This window comes from Natator depressus, chromosome 2 (assembly GCF_965152275.1).
Source record: "Natator depressus isolate rNatDep1 chromosome 2, rNatDep2.hap1, whole genome shotgun sequence".
Taxonomy (NCBI): Eukaryota; Metazoa; Chordata; order Testudines; family Cheloniidae; genus Natator; species Natator depressus.
The window spans coordinates 237,324,605-237,342,223 of record NC_134235.1 but is presented as its reverse complement, the minus strand read 5'-3'; the positions used below and the strand labels follow the sequence as shown (position 1 = coordinate 237,342,223).

Sequence of the window (17,619 nt, the reverse complement as noted above, 5' to 3'; positions counted from 1 at the left end):
AAGTGGAGGTGAAACCAAGCCAGGCAAGAGCCTGAGCTTCTGGGAGTTAATACCCAGCCAAAACTAAGGGCTTGGCTACACTTGCGAGTTACAGTGCAATAAAGGAGCCCCGGGAGCACTAGCTCACTTCCTCTCCACACTGGCAAGTCATGTAGAGCGCTCTGAATCCATGGCTACAGCGCTGCTGGTACTCCACCTCGGCGAGTGGAATAACGTTTGCTGCGCCCCCACTGGAGCACCGCAGCACCAGTGTGGACGAGGTGTTGAATTATTGCACTCTGATCAGCCTCCAGAAACGTCCCATAATCCCCTTAAGTCAAGTGGCCACTCTTCTCATTGTTTTTGAATCACTGTAGGAATGCGGATATGCCCTTTGAAAGCTCCGTTTCTGACAGCCAGCTGCTTATCTGCTCCGAGACAAAGCAACCATTAGTGTGGAATGCTGTGTGTGTGAGAGAGAGGCGGGGGGAGGGGGGGTTGCTGCTGTCTGAATTTACAAGACAGCATGCTGACATGCTCTCAGCCCCCCAAAAACCCCACTCTCTCTCCCCCCACATACACACTCCACTCCCCCCCCCCATTTGAAAAGCCTGTTACAGTCACTTGCACGCTGGGATAGCTGCCCATAATGCACCGCGCCCAATGCTGCTGCAAGTGCCGCAGATGTGGTCATGCCAGTGCGCTCAAAGCTCTCAGTGTGGATAGACGGCAGCGCTTTCCCTGCTGCACTCTATGAAGGCTGGCTTAACTCAAAGTGCTCTACATCTGCAAGTGTAGCCATGCCCTAAGAGAAAACTCAGGGAGGCACTAGCATTTGGGAGCTAGTTAAATTCAGGTGAGCCTATTTAGGCTTCATTGGTGGGAAAGAGGTGAGGATTATGCTAAACAGAGACTATGAGCCCTGAGGGAAACAGACTGTGTCCCATACGATCTGTTCTTTATTATTTAAGTTTACTGTTTTTAGACTCAGTGTATTGAAAATAGCTAGAGACTTGACAAATTACTGTTAGTTTGGATTAATCCAGAAGCCCTGCACTGTCTTTCCTCATTATTCCACCTTGGCCTTGGAATAGGCTGCAGTTTAGATTTTGTTAAAGCTTCTGCAAAGTTTGATAAGAGAAACTGTATTTTAAGGGTTAATAAAAAGTTTTAAACATTCCCCCACAGTGTTGGCACCACCATTGTGCTAGAGCTAGAGAGCCAAAGGCTGAGAACAATTAGTGTCCAGATCAGCAATCCTGCTCATGTTTAGTAGCTCCTTACTCCACAAATTATCCCAATTAAAGCAGTAAGACTACTTATGGTTCTACTCAGTTTAAGCATAGTGGTAGGATCAGGTCCTCAGAGATCATGTTTCTTTTTCCAAGATAAGTGGAATACAAAGAGTAAATAAGCTGGATGAACGATAAGAGGTGTAATTAGAAACTTGGGTAAGGATTTTCTTTAAATGTGATTTTTATCATTCTGTATTAACAAATTATTGCCATTGTGCATCCTGTATCTAAGCAGCAATTAGGAACAATAAACAAGTTAAAATGCATGCACATCAAACACTTAACAGGAGTAAAACCCATTGCTTTAAATGATACAGGCTCACTAACAGCTCAATGTGCTTCAGGAAAAAAAACCCACTAAACATAGTACCACAATTTAAAACAATTTTGTATTCCTCAAGGTTCTAACACTATTACAAGTTTCTCCTGATGCAGCTAGCTGAACTAATTTGCTTTCTAAATATTGCTCTATTTCACATTATCAAGTCAATTGGATAAATGATGTGAAGCATCACCTTTCTTTTTGTTCATGTTAATGGCATGTTTCCTCCTGTTAAATGCTTGTTGGTCAGTTAATGTTCTCAAGATAAGGTGGGTGAGGTAATCTCTTTTATTAGACCAGCTTCTATTGGTGAGAGAGAGGAGCTTACACAGAGCTCTTCTTCAGGTCTGGGAAAGGTACTCAGGGTGTCACAGCTAAATACAGTGTGGAACAGATTATTTAGCATAAGTAGTTAGCACATTTCAAGGGGCCATTCAAAGGTGAAGTGGCCAGTTAACACCTCTCCAGTCATAGGGGGAAATGGGGGCCAGGGGGAGAGAAAAGGCTGGGGGAGGAAGAATTTGTGGGTTATAGCTTGTTTTAATAACCCATAAATCCACTGTGTCTATTCAGTCCATGATTTTTAGTATCTAGCAAAGTTATGAATTTAAGCTCTCAGGCTTGTCGCTTAAAAGTGTCGTGCAGCTTTCCCTTGAGGATGAGGACGGAGGCCTTGTCTACACTGCCACTTTACAGCACTGACACTTTCTCGCTCAGGGGCGTGAAAAAACACACCCCTGAGCAATGCAAGCTTCAGTGCTGTACAGTGGCAGCGTAGACGGTACACCAGCACTGGGAGCCGCACTCCCAGCACTGGGAGCTACTCCCCTCGTGGGGGTGGGTTTTTTACAGCGCTGGGAGAGCTCTTTTCCAGCACTGGTGCAGCGACTAAACCGCCGCGGCAGCACTTTAATGTTGGTAGTGAAGACATACCCTGAGAGGGCACATATAGAATGATCCCTTTGTGACAGAGTGTTCACCCATAGGTGATGGTGTGTGTCTCTTATCATTTTCCTGTATGAGTTCATTCAATAGCACAGCAATTGTCTCATTCAGGGCTATAACCAGGGCAAACGAGGCAGCCACCCAGGGTGCAAAGCCACTTGGGCTGGTGGGGCTCAGGGAGGGAGTGCCACCTCCAGTCCCTGACTCACCTCAGCGAGTCACCCAGGCATGTAGTGCACTGGATGAGCTACACCAGCAATTCTCAACCAGGAATCAGGGCCCCCAGGGGGCCACGAGCAGGTTTTAGGGGGGCTATCAAGCAGGGCTAGTATTAGACTCACTAGGGCTTGGGGCAGAAAGCTGAAGCCCCACCATGCAAGGCTGAAACCCGGGGCCCCACCAACCGGGACTGAAGCTAAAGCCTGAACAAATTAGCTTCATGGGGCCCCAGTGATATGGGACCCTAGGCAATTGACCTGCTTGCTACCCCATAATGCTGGCCTTGGCTTTTATTGCAGAAAAGTAATCATGGCACAGGTGGGCTGTGGAGTTTTTCTAGTGTAGAGGGGCAACTGCCCCACTCCTGGAGAACAGGGGTTAAAAGCAGCCAACCTAGCCTGATTGGGGAAACAGCCATAGCTGTGGCCAGCTCAATTAGGGTCCAGCTGGCCCTGATAAGAGGACTGTGGGCCAGGAGCTGAGGGAGTCTCTCTCCAGCTCTAGAGGGAGAAGGGCTAGCTGCCTGAGAGGAAAGTACGTGAACTGGAGCAGTGATGGGGAATAGGGTAAGGGAGCTGGGGAACTCCAGCCTGGTAAAACCCCAGGTTACAAGCCTTGGTGAAGGCCTACAGAGGTACTGGGGCTGTAGAGACACAGCCTGGGAAGAGGCAAAGGCAGCAGGTCCTAACCCCTTGCTAATGATGAGTGACCATTATACTGTAGTTTGCCCCAGTGAGTGGGGGCTAGATGATGACTGGCAGTAGCTACTAAGGCAAGGTGGGTTTAGAGGATTGGGGGTTTCCCTGGGAAAGGAGACCCAGAATGAGGGGGCACTGTTGGGGCAGAACCCCCAAGGTAAAGGGCACTGGGGTCCAGGAGGGACACAGGGCTAGTAGCAGGCAAGAGACTGGCCAGCAGAAGATGCTCCAAAGCTGGGGAAGAGTTAATTCCCAAGATGACCAGCAGGAGGTGCCGCACTGGTGAGTCTTTGCCTTGCTCCATATAGCATGTTGGGGGGAGGATGGGACCTCAGAAAGAATAAGATTGAAACCCCCTGAGCTACAGCACATGTTGTGATAGACCTGTGTAGGGCCCAGGGAACTTGAAAAGTGTGTTGCAGGGGGTGTTTGTCATCACAGAAATGGAGATATGTCTTCAGGTTTTGCATCTGTTGTTCTGGTAGTGCCTGGTGCCGCTTTGGGTTGGTGTCTAATGGCCTATGGCAGGGGTGGGCAAACTTTCTAGCCTGAGGGCCACAGCTGGGTATAAAATTGTATGGCGGGCCATGAATGCTCACAAAATTGGACGTTGGGGTGAGGGCTCTGGTTGAGGGTGTGGGCTCTGGGGTGGAGCTGAAGAGTGTACTCTGGGCTGGGACCAAGCGGTTTAGAGGGTGGGAAGGGGATCAGGGCTGGGGTTGGGGCAATGGGGGGAGGGAGGGGTGCAGGCTCTAGGCAGCATTTACCTCAAGTATCTCCTGGAAGCAGCGGCATGTCCCTTCTCCAGCTCCTATGTGGAGATGCAGCTAGGGGGCTCTGTGTGCTGCCCTGTCTAGCAGGCACCACCCCTGCAGCTCCTATTGGCTGTGGTTCCCAGCCAATGGGAGCTGCGGGGGGTAGCACTTGGGGCAGGGGCAGCAGGCGGAGAGCCCCCTGGCTGCCCCTACGTGTAGGAGCTGGAGTGGAGACATGCTGCTGCTTCAGGGAGCTGCACGGTAAGCCCCTGACCCGGCTCGCCCTGCTCTGGTGCTCCAGCTGGGAAGCCTCTGACCCCACTTCCTGGCAGAAGCTCAAGGGCTGGATTAAAAGGCCTGACAGGCCAAACATGGCCCACAGGCCGTAGTTTGCCCACCCTGGTCTATGGGGACCTTGCTTCTGACTCTGAGTTTGGGGAGCTAGGGAGGTTGTTTGAAGGCCAGAAGAGGGAGTTCAGGAAAGATGTCTTTCAGGTTGGCGTCTCCCTTGACTATGGGTTGTAACTTTTCAATGATACCTAGTATGGGTTCCAGTGTGGGGTGGCGGGTTAACATTTGCAGCCTATTAGAGCATTACACTTCATTTGTATAAACTGTCAACTAGCCCCTCAAGGTTGTGTCTGCACTAGACTCTTCTGCACTGGTAGCAGATATGAATTATAGTGTACAGCAGATGTTGTCATTTTAGCCACCATGTCAACTAATCCTGCCCAAAGCAGGTCAAATCATCATAATTAATGGCAACTATTGCCAGTGGCCTGCCTACATTAGTACCCCCACCAGTAGAGCTGTGCAATTAGTAAATGTTAAGGATATTCCCCTGTAAGCGAGGCCCAAAGGAACTGAGAAGACCAGCAAGATAAGTATTTGCTATTAACAGACCCAAGCCCTTGACAACGTATAGCAATTGATTGATTTTACCAGTTGAGTCTTGAGTAGCCCACGCTACCCATCCTAAAACAGTGTAAAGTTTGCACAATCCAAGTGGGACATCTGCCAACTGTCAGAGGACAGCTTCAACTGGCAAAACTCGTTAGTCTGCCAACAGAGTGCACTCTTTGGCAACCACTCTCCTCCACCACCACAACGTGGTATATCGCCTGACCTTGCAGGGTCATTGTCAAGTAATCCTTTCTGACCCATGTTCCTGCTTTGCTGTTTCTCAGCCAGCAAGCAGTAGTCACTAACAGACTGCAATCTCTCCCTTTCTGCCCTCCCTCCCCCAAGAGTATCCCCCACAGGACACGTTTTCTCATCCTCAGACTGAGGTACTAATCAACAGGAAGATGACAATACTGGAAGAGGTCATGAAGGGGGCAGGGACTGGCAATCCACAGCTAGATTATTGCTTGAGGAGCTGCAGAGCAGGAGCTGAGGGGCACTGTAGGGGAAATGGGGAGATCTCCTATGGGGGAAGAGTGAGGGAGGCCTTCAGCTAGCTAACTACCTTGTGCACTGGCTGAGCAAGCTGTCAGAGTTGACAGCACCCAGGCCAGCACACAGTGACTGAACAAATGAAAAGATCCAATAGCTGGAACTTGAGTCTAAACAAGTTGATTGGAAATAAGATGAATACTTTAAAAAGTATTGAACAGTTTACCTACAGAAGTGGTAGATTACCCATCACTTGAAGTCTTCTAATCAAACCTGGATATTTTTCAAAAAGAGTCTCTAGCTCAGCTGTAAGTGATTTGATGCAGGAATCATGGGATGTAATTCTATGGCCACTATTATGCAAGAGGTCACTCTCTAGAATCTAGATGATCATAAGGGTCTCTTCTGAACTTAGTCTATGAATTTCAGTGGAGGCTTTATTCCTATAAATTTTGGGATAACTATCCTAAATTGATTGTGGCCTCCCTATCAAAGCGAGTGTGTGGCTGTAAATGCATTTCAATTAACTGATCTCACTAATGTAGAAAATGTCATACTAAAGTATAGTACAGCACATTAAACAGGAATTTAAAAGACCATCTTGCTGCCCTCCTGGATATCGTGGAAGTGTCTCAGCTAATAAAGAGAATTAGTCAAAATACACTTTTAAAGATCAGATTATTTCAGTTGAGGCTGTTGAGATTTTTTCCCTTCAAAGAATATTCAGGAAACAATTACTAGGATGTGATATTAAAACGCCTGTATCTTTGGTTATTTGGTTGCTATCCGGTAACATTCAGGGCACAAGGTTATGTCTAATAAGTTACTTTATGGACATTTTAGAGGTAATATTAGACAATCCCTTGAGAATTATTCAAATCCTTGGGCACATCAAACTATCAAGAATTTGCTTTCCTAAAGTAACGGAATACCTGTGACAGTTGGGGCATGGGCATCTACTTGCTAATCAATACTGTTGCAAAAGATTATACTATCTGTAACTGTTCCTTGCCTTCATCTGCTGGCTTTATACTTGTGCATGATTTGATGACTGGACATCTGTTCTGAAATTGCTCTAAGTTATTTACCTTACTATAGTGAAGCGTAATTTTTCAGAAAGCAGCTGCTTTTTTTTCCTGAGGAAAACACACACACAGTTAAAACCTGATCCTGCATTCCTTGTATACCTCAAAATGTCCATTGTCTTTAGGGGAAGGATTAGGTACACAAGAAATGCAGATTGAGCCTATTTCCATTGCTTTGAATCAATCCAAACCTTTCTTCAGCTGACTGCACAAGTATCCTCATTTACTCTATTTCTTTATTTTTTTACAGGGAGATAGTAACTGGGATTGTCAAAACAGACTTCAGGGGCTTTAGACACCTTTCATTAATAAGCCAAAGGAATGATCAAGTTCTGAATTTATAACATGCTACAAGCTTATTCTATGACTAAGTTTATGCTGCTTTTGCTTAGAAAACTTCAATATGGAATTCTGTTATTGAATGGCTTCTGATTCTTTGTAGTGGGGTTACATCTCTTTTCATAAAATATAAAAAAGCAGGAAACATAACTGAGTGACAGTAAAACTTAAGCCACACCTAGTACTGGGAAACTCCGTGATTTCCCACCCCTCTCCCCCTGCATTTCTAACAGAGTAATTCTAAACTGTAGCATTCAACACATCTCCTGAGTTTCCAGGCTGAAATACAGCAATGTAAACTTTACAGCATCTGTTGCTTTTGGAAACAGTCACTTCACATCTGTTGTCTCGGCAGTGCAGTGTCTAAGCAGGGTGTAAAAAGGTACTTTATAACAACCAGTAGTGTTCCTGTTAGAGTGGTAATTTACAGATTCGGACTGGGTTTCCTCATTTTTACACCCTGTAGAAAGTTTTAATTGAGGTACTTTTTGAAGTAGGCACCAAAGCAGCAACACCTAATATTATCATCAGATCCAGATCCAGGACCTGGAAGAGGTTTTCCAAATGATTAAGGGACGAAGTTATCAAAGGTGGAAAGTTCTCAGAGTTCCTTTTCCCTGTATTTTCAACATTACTGGGCCCATACGATTGTGCTTAAATTATCAATATTTCTGAAAGGGGAGATTTCAGACCCTTTAGCAGACGTTTTGTCAAACTCAAAACTAAACAGGAAAACTCCTCTAAGAGGAGTTTTGTGACCTGAAATCGCTATAACACAAAATGGTAAAGCATAGTATTTAAATGCGGATCTGCGATGTTTTGCTTGTAATTATCGGGTTTCCCTTGGGTGGAGGGCGAGGGAAGGAGAATTTGAGTGTTTGGCAAGTTACCGAAATGATTACATAGGAAACTTGTTTATTGCCTCATTACTACCCATTTCCTTCCAACTAGATAATCTATGTATTCATTTAAATCAAAAAGGAAGGGAGAGGAGCCTGTGAGCAGAAGCAGCATAACAACTGCTCGCTCTGGTTTTGTGCCACGTGTTTAATTTCCTACAAATTCTCATTTAATAGCTTGACCGCCAGCTTCTGATGAAGATTTACATTCTTTCCCCCAACAACTTAATTTCCTAACACTAGATTTTTCTGGTTCGAAACCTGACAAGTCACAAAATTTGCCACTACCAAAAATAAATCCCACTGCATTGCCACCCTCCTGGCTCACTGAAACGCTTGTTCCTGCGATTACAGTAATTACAGCCCCAGCGTGAGCTCCATACAAGCGCTAAATGAAACAGCACATCAATTAAAAAATAAACACTCCATTCTAGGAGTAAGACAACCCCCTGGGATGTCCTAACAAGCGTAAATGAACCTGCCAGGCTGCCGGCCTCCCCGCCGCCTCCCTAGCCTCTCTCGTTTAAGGTGGTTTGGAAAGTGAGGGGGAAGGGTTAATTGAAGCACTAACAAGTGGCAGATAAAGAAGCCGAAATCCCCACTGCAATCTCGTTTTACCTACATCCTAGAAGTGCAACTTGAAAGCGAGCGATTAGTTCAGAACCCCTGAAACTATTGGAATCAAAAGAGGAACAGGAGATAGAACTAACTAATAAAACCCTCACCCCCCTGCCTAGATATTGTTCCCTGCTGAGTACCTGTTGGAGAGATTTGTCCAATCGACTATTTAAACCACGTTTATTTTACATATCTGCCTTTCGGAGGGAGATGCTGTAGTTTTTGGATTAATTTTCAGTCTATTTTTTATTTTCCCCCTTTCGAAAGGATATTTCCAGGTGTTTCACTGAGCCATTAAATCTCCCTCACTTTCGGGATTCTTGCACTCAACTAGACATCATTTTAGGTTCATCCAAGTAACTACGCTTTGTCTCGTGGGCAGATCCTTCCTGAAATGAGACTTGGAACAATTATTTAGAAGGTGGGTAGCAGTCCAGTGACAAATCCATGGCAGGCTATATTCTTCTCTCCCCCGCCCACCCCCCAGGTCAACTGCTCTGAGTAAAAACTGAGGAAGAAGATGACCCTATATTATCAACAATGTTCTGAAAAGTTTCTGTCAATGCGCCCAAACCCCCCAAAAAACACCAGCTGGTCTGATTAAGACCAGCTTTATCACTAATCCAGCAGAAGGAGACTTTACAAGAAACCGCCAACCACCATGGCAAGCAGTCAGATGAATAGACTTTAAACTTTAAACATTAAGAGTGACACTGTGCCATCACTTATTAAGCAGAAATTCTTCTTAATGTCACTATCTTCTCTCCCCCCTCCCCCCCCAATCACTGAACTCAGCAGAGACTTCTACTTTACAGTTGATACAAAGATCTGGCCCCTAAAGAGGTAACAATTTGGGGGCACAAACATAGGCATTTATATAAACTACTGATGCTCTTTGACCCCCAGGTACCAGTAATGACTGAAAGACTATGTCGGGATTTAGAGGTGGGTCCCCAAGGCCTACATTGTATTCATTCAGAATTGGCTCTGACAGTCTAAGGAATAACTACATCATATGCAGCATATGGAGCTGCGCTCCATCAGCTGCCCTTAATCCTTATCTGTGCTGTTGCAAAACAATTCTCAACAACACTGTAAACTTGCCCTCTCTCCGGGCAAGAGACTGAGGTAAACTTGAACTTATCTATGTTCCACTGCGTAGAATCCAAGCTCCTACTGAAACTTCCATTGCAGGGCGATATGATCCTGCCACCAAGTGTAAACAGTAGCTATTTTAAGCAGCTCTTGGTGAGGAAGCACAGCCTCTCTAAAATGACACACAAAATTTAACCAGCTGTCAGTTTCACTGGGATAACTCAAATTCCATATAAATATCAGCTTAATGAATTGCTCTGCGTGCATTTTTGACTTTTTTTATATCTCTCAGACTAAAATTTTGTTTTATGCTTTATCTACTACATATTCTTGGTGGTAGCTGACATCACTAATAGCTTACCCCCCCCCCTTTTTTTTTTTTGGACAGATGTATTGTATATGGCAGCCTAAAAAGTACAGTGGCTTTAGAGAAGCGCTGATTTTAAAAACCTCAACAAAATATGTAAGACCAGGAGGCTACATCTACCCGAGCACGGTTTTCTGCCACCAGTATTCCCACTTCAGCCAGTGGAGGCTATTCCCAGGATTGTCTGCAGGTCCAACCTCCCCTCTGGTTGGGATTTGGCCTTAATATTTTGTAGTATATTCTAATACAGATAGAGAAACGAATACTTGCAATGTTTTACATTGTTTGCAGAAAGCACTGAAGATCGACGCTCACTGGGAATGCATTCTCAGGAACCCTGACGCTTTGATAAGTAGAGGATTTTAAAACACAGATGAAAACTTATTCTTACTCCTAGGCAAAGCAGTAGCCAGAGGTCTCTGAAACCATACCACGAAAAGGAAAAGAAATGCCCCCAAACTAGAAGGGAGTCTCCTCTTCCTTGTTTAAGCAATTCTCATCACTACTTGTCTGCCAGGAAACATTTACAACTAATAAACCGCACCTTAAAGGAACAGACATCGCTCCTAGAAAATCCTGAGGGAGAACGAGCACAGCGGATTTCGCAAACAAGGTGCGGAGGGCAGGGCGCTGAGTCCGTTCCACCTTAACGGAGGTTGCGGGCCGGCTTCCCTGCTCCCCGCCCGGAGCCCGCGTGATAGGTGGCTGGGGCGCGAGGGGCGGGGCCCGGCAGCGCTCGGTATAAATATTCATGAGAGCGCGGTGCCCGGCCTGGCGCTGCCGGGGCCCGAGAGCGAGAAGTTGTGCAAAGGGCGCTGTGGCTGCCGAGAGCCAGGTGGCTCCGCAGCGGCGCGGGGGGATTACAGCGCCTGCGGCCGGACCGTGCTGCTGCGGGCTCGGGGAAGCTCGCGCGGCTGCAGGGGCACCGGGGACCCCTCCCCCGCTGGTTCGGGCCGGCTGCTGGGGGCCAGGTCCGTGGCTCAGGGAGCCCTCAGCCATCTTGGCTGGGCACCGCAGGGAGTGAAGGCGAAAGTTGCGGCGCCCGGGCGGGAGCGCCGCGGCCGCTGGAGCAGCGGATGCAGCCCCCGAGCCGACAGGAGACGAGACAGCGGCCGCGAAGCCTCCCCCGAGCGGACTGAGCGCGCACGCCCCCCGCGGGCTCTACGCGCCGGTCCCTGGACCCGGAGCGCTGCAGGAGGCACTGACGGGGGCTGTGCGCGGGGCTCCCCGCTGCCCCGGACAGGCGAGAAGAGGCGTCCCCGGGGCTGTTTCCTTCCCGGCCAGGCGAGCCCTGCGGAGGGTGGCAGTGCGTTCCCTGGCACCTGCAGCAGCGAGCCCGGGGGTTCGCCCTGCCTGCGGCGGGCAGAGACTGGACGCGGGGCTGCCGGCAGGGCGATACACCCCGGCGGCGGGGCGCTTGCTCTCCCCGGGGGAGGCTATTCCTCCGGGCCTTTGCGGTGCCCCCGGCGCCTTCCGCTACTAGGGGGCAGAGCGGACTCGGAGCTGCCGGGCGACCGCCTCCTCTCCCCGAGCATGGAGCGGAGTTACCTGCTGGAAATCACCTCGCTGCTCGCTGCCTTCTCCCTGCTGCAGCGCTCCAGCGCCGCCGCCTCCTCCGCTGCCGCCGCCGCCGCCTCGGCCAAGGAGCTGTCGTGCCAGGAGATCACCGTGCCCCTGTGCAAAGGCATCGGCTACAACTACACCTACATGCCCAACCAGTTCAACCACGACACGCAGGACGAGGCGGGGCTGGAGGTGCACCAGTTCTGGCCGCTGGTGGAGATCCAGTGCTCGGCCGACCTGCGCTTCTTCCTCTGCAGCATGTACACCCCCATCTGCCTGGAGGACTATAAGAAGCCGCTGCCGCCCTGCCGCAGCGTCTGCGAGCGGGCCAAGGCCGGCTGCGCCCCGCTCATGCGCCAGTACGGCTTCGCCTGGCCCGACAGGATGCGCTGCGACCGCCTGCCGGAGCAAGGCAACCCGGACACGCTGTGCATGGACTACAACCGCACCGACCTCACCACCGCCGCGCCGCCCCCGGCCAAGCCCCCGCACCGCGGTGGGAAGGCGGGGGGCGCGGCAAGGCCCCCCGCGGCCGCTGCGCCCCCGGCCGAGCTCCCCCGCAAGCCCCGGCCGCCTCCCCCTTGCGAGCCGGGCTGCCAGTGCCGGGCGCCCATGGTGTCGGTGTCCAGCGAGCGCCACCCGCTCTACAACCGGGTGAAGACGGGGCAGATCGCCAACTGCGCGCTGCCCTGCCACAACCCCTACTTCAGCCCGGACGAGCGCGCCTTCACCGCCTTCTGGATCGGCCTGTGGTCCGTGCTCTGCTTCCTCTCCACCTTCGCCACCGTCTCCACCTTCCTCATCGACATGGAGCGGTTCAAGTACCCGGAGCGGCCCATCATCTTCCTGGCCGCCTGCTACCTCTTCGTCTCGCTTGGCTACCTGGTGCGCCTGGTGGCCGGGCACGAGAAGGTGGCGTGCAGCGGCGGGGCAGGAGCCGGCGGAGCCGGGGCCGGAGCGGCGGGGGCCGGCGGGAGCGCCGCGGCGGGGGCTGCGGGCGGGCGGGGCGCGGCAGGGGGCGCGGCGGAGCTGCAGCCGGAGCTGGCGGGGGCCGAGCACGTGCGCTACGAGAGCACGGGCCCGGCGCTGTGCACCGTGGTCTTCCTGCTGGTGTACTTCTTCGGCATGGCCAGCTCCATCTGGTGGGTCATCCTCTCCCTCACCTGGTTCCTGGCCGCCGGCATGAAGTGGGGCAACGAGGCCATCGCCGGCTACGCGCAGTACTTCCACCTGGCCGCCTGGCTGCTGCCCAGCGTCAAGTCCATCGCCGTGCTGGCCCTCAGCTCCGTGGACGGCGACCCCGTGGCCGGCATCTGCTACGTGGGCAACCAGAGCCTGGAGAACCTGCGGGGCTTCGTGCTGGCGCCGCTGCTCATCTACCTGGCCATCGGCTCCATGTTCCTGCTGGCCGGCTTCGTCTCGCTCTTCCGCATCCGCAGCGTGATCAAGCAGCAGGGCGGCCCCACCAAGACGCACAAGCTGGAGAAGCTGATGATCCGCCTGGGGCTCTTCACCGTGCTCTACACCGTGCCGGCAGCCAGCGTGGTGGCCTGCCTCTTCTACGAGCAGCACAACCGGCCCCGCTGGGAGGCCACGCACAACTGCCCCTGCCTCCGCGACCAGCAGCCCGACCAGGCCCGCCGCCCCGACTACGCCGTCTTCATGCTCAAGTACTTCATGTGCCTGGTGGTGGGCATCACCTCCGGCTTCTGGGTCTGGTCCGGGAAGACCCTGGAGTCCTGGAGGGCCCTCTGCACCCGTTGCTGCTGGGCGAGCAAGGGAGCCGCAGGCGCCGGGCCCACGGCGGCAGGGGGTGCGGGGCAGGTAGCTGCCGCGACGGCGGCGGGGGGACTGGGGGGAGGAGGAGGCGGCGGCGGCGGCGGCTCCATGTACAGCGATGTCAGCACTGGCTTAACGTGGAGATCGGGCACCGCCAGTTCGCTGTCCTACCCCAAGCAGATGCCCTTGTCTCAAGTGTGAGAGCTGGAGAGGCCCTTGGTAGGGAGCGGGGGGCGCTGGCCTGTATGAAATGCTCCCTCACTGTTTGGTGCCATTGATGAACCCCCTAATGGTCCCCATTAGCCACGGCTTGTGCAGAACAATTCAGCCGGCAGAGGCCCCAAGCACCAGCCCCCTCCCTCCCCGTCTCCATTCATATGCAGGGAGCATGTACTTCAAGGCGTCAGCTTATTGTTGTGCTGACAGAAAAGGGTGGAGGAGGCTCAGCAGTTTCTGCAGCGAGCAGGACAAGAAGCAGCTTCGGATTCTCTCTCTGGACTTGCAGTAGATCTTCCTTCAGCAGGGGTCCTCCCCACACCCAGTCCAACGGAGGAGGTTGATGGCCTGATGGGACTGCAGGTTTTGGGTATTCTTAATGACCAGGCAAATGCCTTAAACACACACACAAATCATGTCTTAATTATACACCCAAAATAAATACGGGTTTTGCAGTAAACAATGTATTTATATAATTATTTGTTACTTTGTACAAATATGTAAGATATGTATATATCCAAAGCTATACAGTCTGTAAATTTTTTTTGTAAAAAGTTTAGAGGCTCCTCCTGTAAGAGCAAATATTTGAGTATTCTATTTTGTCAATAAAATGACTTTTGATAAATGATTTTTCCAAGCTTCCCCCTCCTCCTACCCTGCTTATTCCAGATGTTGTTAGTAAACTCTGTCACTGAAAGATGTCACTATAAGCTATATTAACAATGCAATCCTTAATGCAGTTACTTATCTAAGTTAAAATGTGAGGGTTTTTTTTTAAAGAAAAACGAATTTTTAGACTGACTTGTTGAATGTCCTAAAACCTGAGGTGCCTTACAATAATTCTTTGCTGCTCTATGCTTTGTAAGCCATCACACTGTATGTAAACTAAAGTTGTAGGAGGCAGTAATCTCCCACATGCCTTGTTATGTATCCTGTAAAATGGATGTTATTTTAGGAATGTGAACACTCACACTACCTTTCATAGCTATTGTCTGTCTTTTTGTAAGCACCTGCCTTTAGAGGGGCTGCATACTGCTAACGTGTAAAGGTTAATGTTTCAAATCCATAGATCATGTTTTACAGTAGAACAGTGAGTTAAGAATTGTTAGATTAGTCTTTCCTTAACAGATTAAACTAACAGGTTAACATCTTAACCTTTCATACTTAACTTTTTGTATGTCAAATATGGTTCTATTTCAAAAGAAAAGGTATTGTTCTTCTGTCAAGACTAAGCTAATTTATTTGAGCAGAAGGCTGTTGAATTAACAGAAGAATGCTTTAGCAATTGTTGAACTTTTTACCTGTCTGCTCAGTGGCTCAGAACATCATTCCTTTAAGAGGAGCTAAATGAATAGGGTTAATCTGTAGGGAACTTGGTCTCTTTTGAGTATGGAAAAACTTTGATCTTTTCTCTTCTCCAAACATGATGTATAGTCTGAAGTTTCTTTCCCTGCTGCTGGGTTCCTCTTGTTGCAGAATTGGCCACCATGGAGCCTTAAAGTTCTTCAATTACAGAGATGTGGGGCTTTTTTTAAAATAAAAAGAGGAAGACTTGTAACAGTTAGTGAACAGCAGAAGGAAAAGGGAGAACAGCCTTTTAAACAGCTTTTTCCCTGCATTGTTAGCCAGTCTGCAGGCAGCAAGGCATGGGATGGAGCAGTATAGAAAAAAGGCATGAATGCCCTACAGGTGGTCTGCTCACATAATCTACCCAATTTAAAGCATTTTCCTTTGCAGGACAATTGCACTACAAAACTCCCTTCTCTTTTTTTACTCCTAATTGAAGCAAATTATAAACTAAAAGTTTTTCTTTTAAAAAAAAAATCCTTTATTGCTGGGAAATTAATGACTAAATTCTGGTATGTTTTCAGAACTAGGATTCTGTAGACCATGAGAAGTAAAAGCTGCAGTAGACAGTTCTTTGCTCCAAAAAGATATTTTTATTCATTCTGCTTATTTTCTGAGAGATTAGTAATAACTTAAAAGCAATTGGTGAGGTTGTGTGTTAGCAATGAAAAGATAGCCCCAGGTCCCTTATTAGCCTGTCAATCAAGATAAGAGATGGGCAGCTGCCCTACTAATGACATAGGCATCAATCATCATTGGTGGGAAAAACTTTGTCCCAGTGAGTTTTGACTTGATTTTGGTGTCCCCTTCAGGAGTTCCCATTACTAAACAGGAACTTCCAGTTTTATAGTTTCAGAGTAGCAGCTGTGTTGGTCTCTAAGGTGCCACAAGTACTCCTTTTCTTTTTTGAGAATATAGACTAACAAATTTATTTGAGCATAAGCTTTAAGTGAGCTGTAGCTCACGAAAGCTTATGCTCAAATAAATTTGTTAGTCTCTAAGGTGCCACAAGTACTTCCTTTTCTTTTTGCAGTTTTATAGTGTTACTTGAATCATAAAGGGGAAGGGGGGTGCACAAAAGGGCTGGCCCTGTTACCTCTGTGTACAAACAATACTTAAGTGGCTCATATTTACAAGGAATACACCTCACTTTAAGACTTCTAGCTAGTCCTATTTATGCAGCATTGTAGCAAAGCCTGTATTAGAATAATATTTTATTTCAATAACAAGCTGAACAAGACTGTTACAGATGTGCCTTTTACTTTAGGTGAGTCAGATTGTGGTTTTAAAAACATACTTCCTACACCATGTGCACCACATATAAAATGAATGGGGTGTTACCTAGCACTTAGGAAAAAAACCTCCATGTGGTTATGGAGGGAGTTTCCTCCTACTAAGGAATGCTTAATAAAGTCATAATTTTAGTATCTATTGCCAGATAAAATGTGGGCTCCTCTACCTACAGTCAACTCTAGAATCAAAGTTTGAAGAAACTTATTCTGAAGTATTTTTACAAGAGTTTGTTGCGTTACGTCTGCATGTGGTTGCTGTAGCAGGACACCCAAGTACTGCCATAAAAGCACTTTTAGCAAAAAGCTGTAACGTGGCTCTGTGGCTTGACCTGCCTAAGCACCAGTTGAGGGAACCTCCTTTGATTATGCGCACAAAGTTTAAAAAGCCATGAAGAGTTCGTAGTAGCTTACCAGCTACTTAATTGTTTGAGAAATATCCTGCCAACTAGTACAATCCTGAGTCGTCGTCCTGCCTCTTCAGCACAGGTACCATTTATTTCACTTCGTTATAACCATTAAGTAGTTTCAAAATTGTCAGTATTATTAGAGATGGAGGTTCACCTCATAGTCATAATAGCTGACTCAAAGCTAGTTAGCAGTTGGCTTTGCTTTTAGCAGTGGGAAAAAGGGTCAGAGCTGAACAATGGTGCAATGCCAATGAAGTGTGTCTGAAGCTAGAAAATCAAAACTCATGTTTGGGCTGGAGAATTTATATGCAATAAGGGCTTTAGAAGAACAAGAGGAAGGTACTAGAAATACAAGAAAAGAGAAATCTGAAACAAACCATACTGCATTGTTTCTCAACTCGACAATGACAAGTCATTCCACCACAATTCATCAGTGTTCAAAATCTGACTCGGTTTCCAGATCAAACTAAGCAATGGGGTACTGTAAATTATTACAGAACAGTTTAATGTGCGATGACAATCTACCATATACCTAAAGTTACAAGACAGTTACTAAAAAATAATCACAGTAGAAACGCATGTAATGCATATTTCTTAAAAATGGACTAAAAACATTGATCAGTAATTTATACTACAGTGCCACCTACTGGCCACATTATAATAGATACATTGGTTACACAAGGAAACAATTAATATGGTAAGTAGTGGTCAGGATATATATGTTTAAACTGAGAGCTGATGCAAAGACTGTGAATTATACAGCTTTCTACATAACTGATTATGTGACAACATTTGAAAAGTTGGATGTCTCGGTGAACTCCCAGGGAGTTAATAGGAGGATCTTATAGCTTAGTATCCAAGCTGAGTTGGGTAAATGGGAAGAACTGTGCTTACTTTATTTCCCCCTCCCTCCCCCCATCTATGGGCCAATGTAGCTCTTAAACTTTCTTTCTCTTATGGTCTTTCAAAAGGAAAATGTGGGTTGTTATCCATAATGCTAATGC

At 48.1% G+C, this 17,619-nt stretch overlaps 1 protein-coding gene across 1 annotated transcript; it reads left to right on the top strand.

Moving 5' to 3' along the window:
- The first annotated feature begins 10,788 nt into the window (after positions 1–10,788).
- Positions 10,789–16,996, top strand: FZD8 (frizzled class receptor 8). The gene has a single exon (XM_074946228.1). The coding sequence runs from the start codon at positions 11,545–11,547 to the stop codon at positions 13,552–13,554; it is 2,010 nt and encodes a 669-aa protein (XP_074802329.1). The 5' UTR covers positions 10,789–11,544; the 3' UTR covers positions 13,555–16,996.
- Positions 16,997–17,619: the final 623 nt, after the last annotated feature.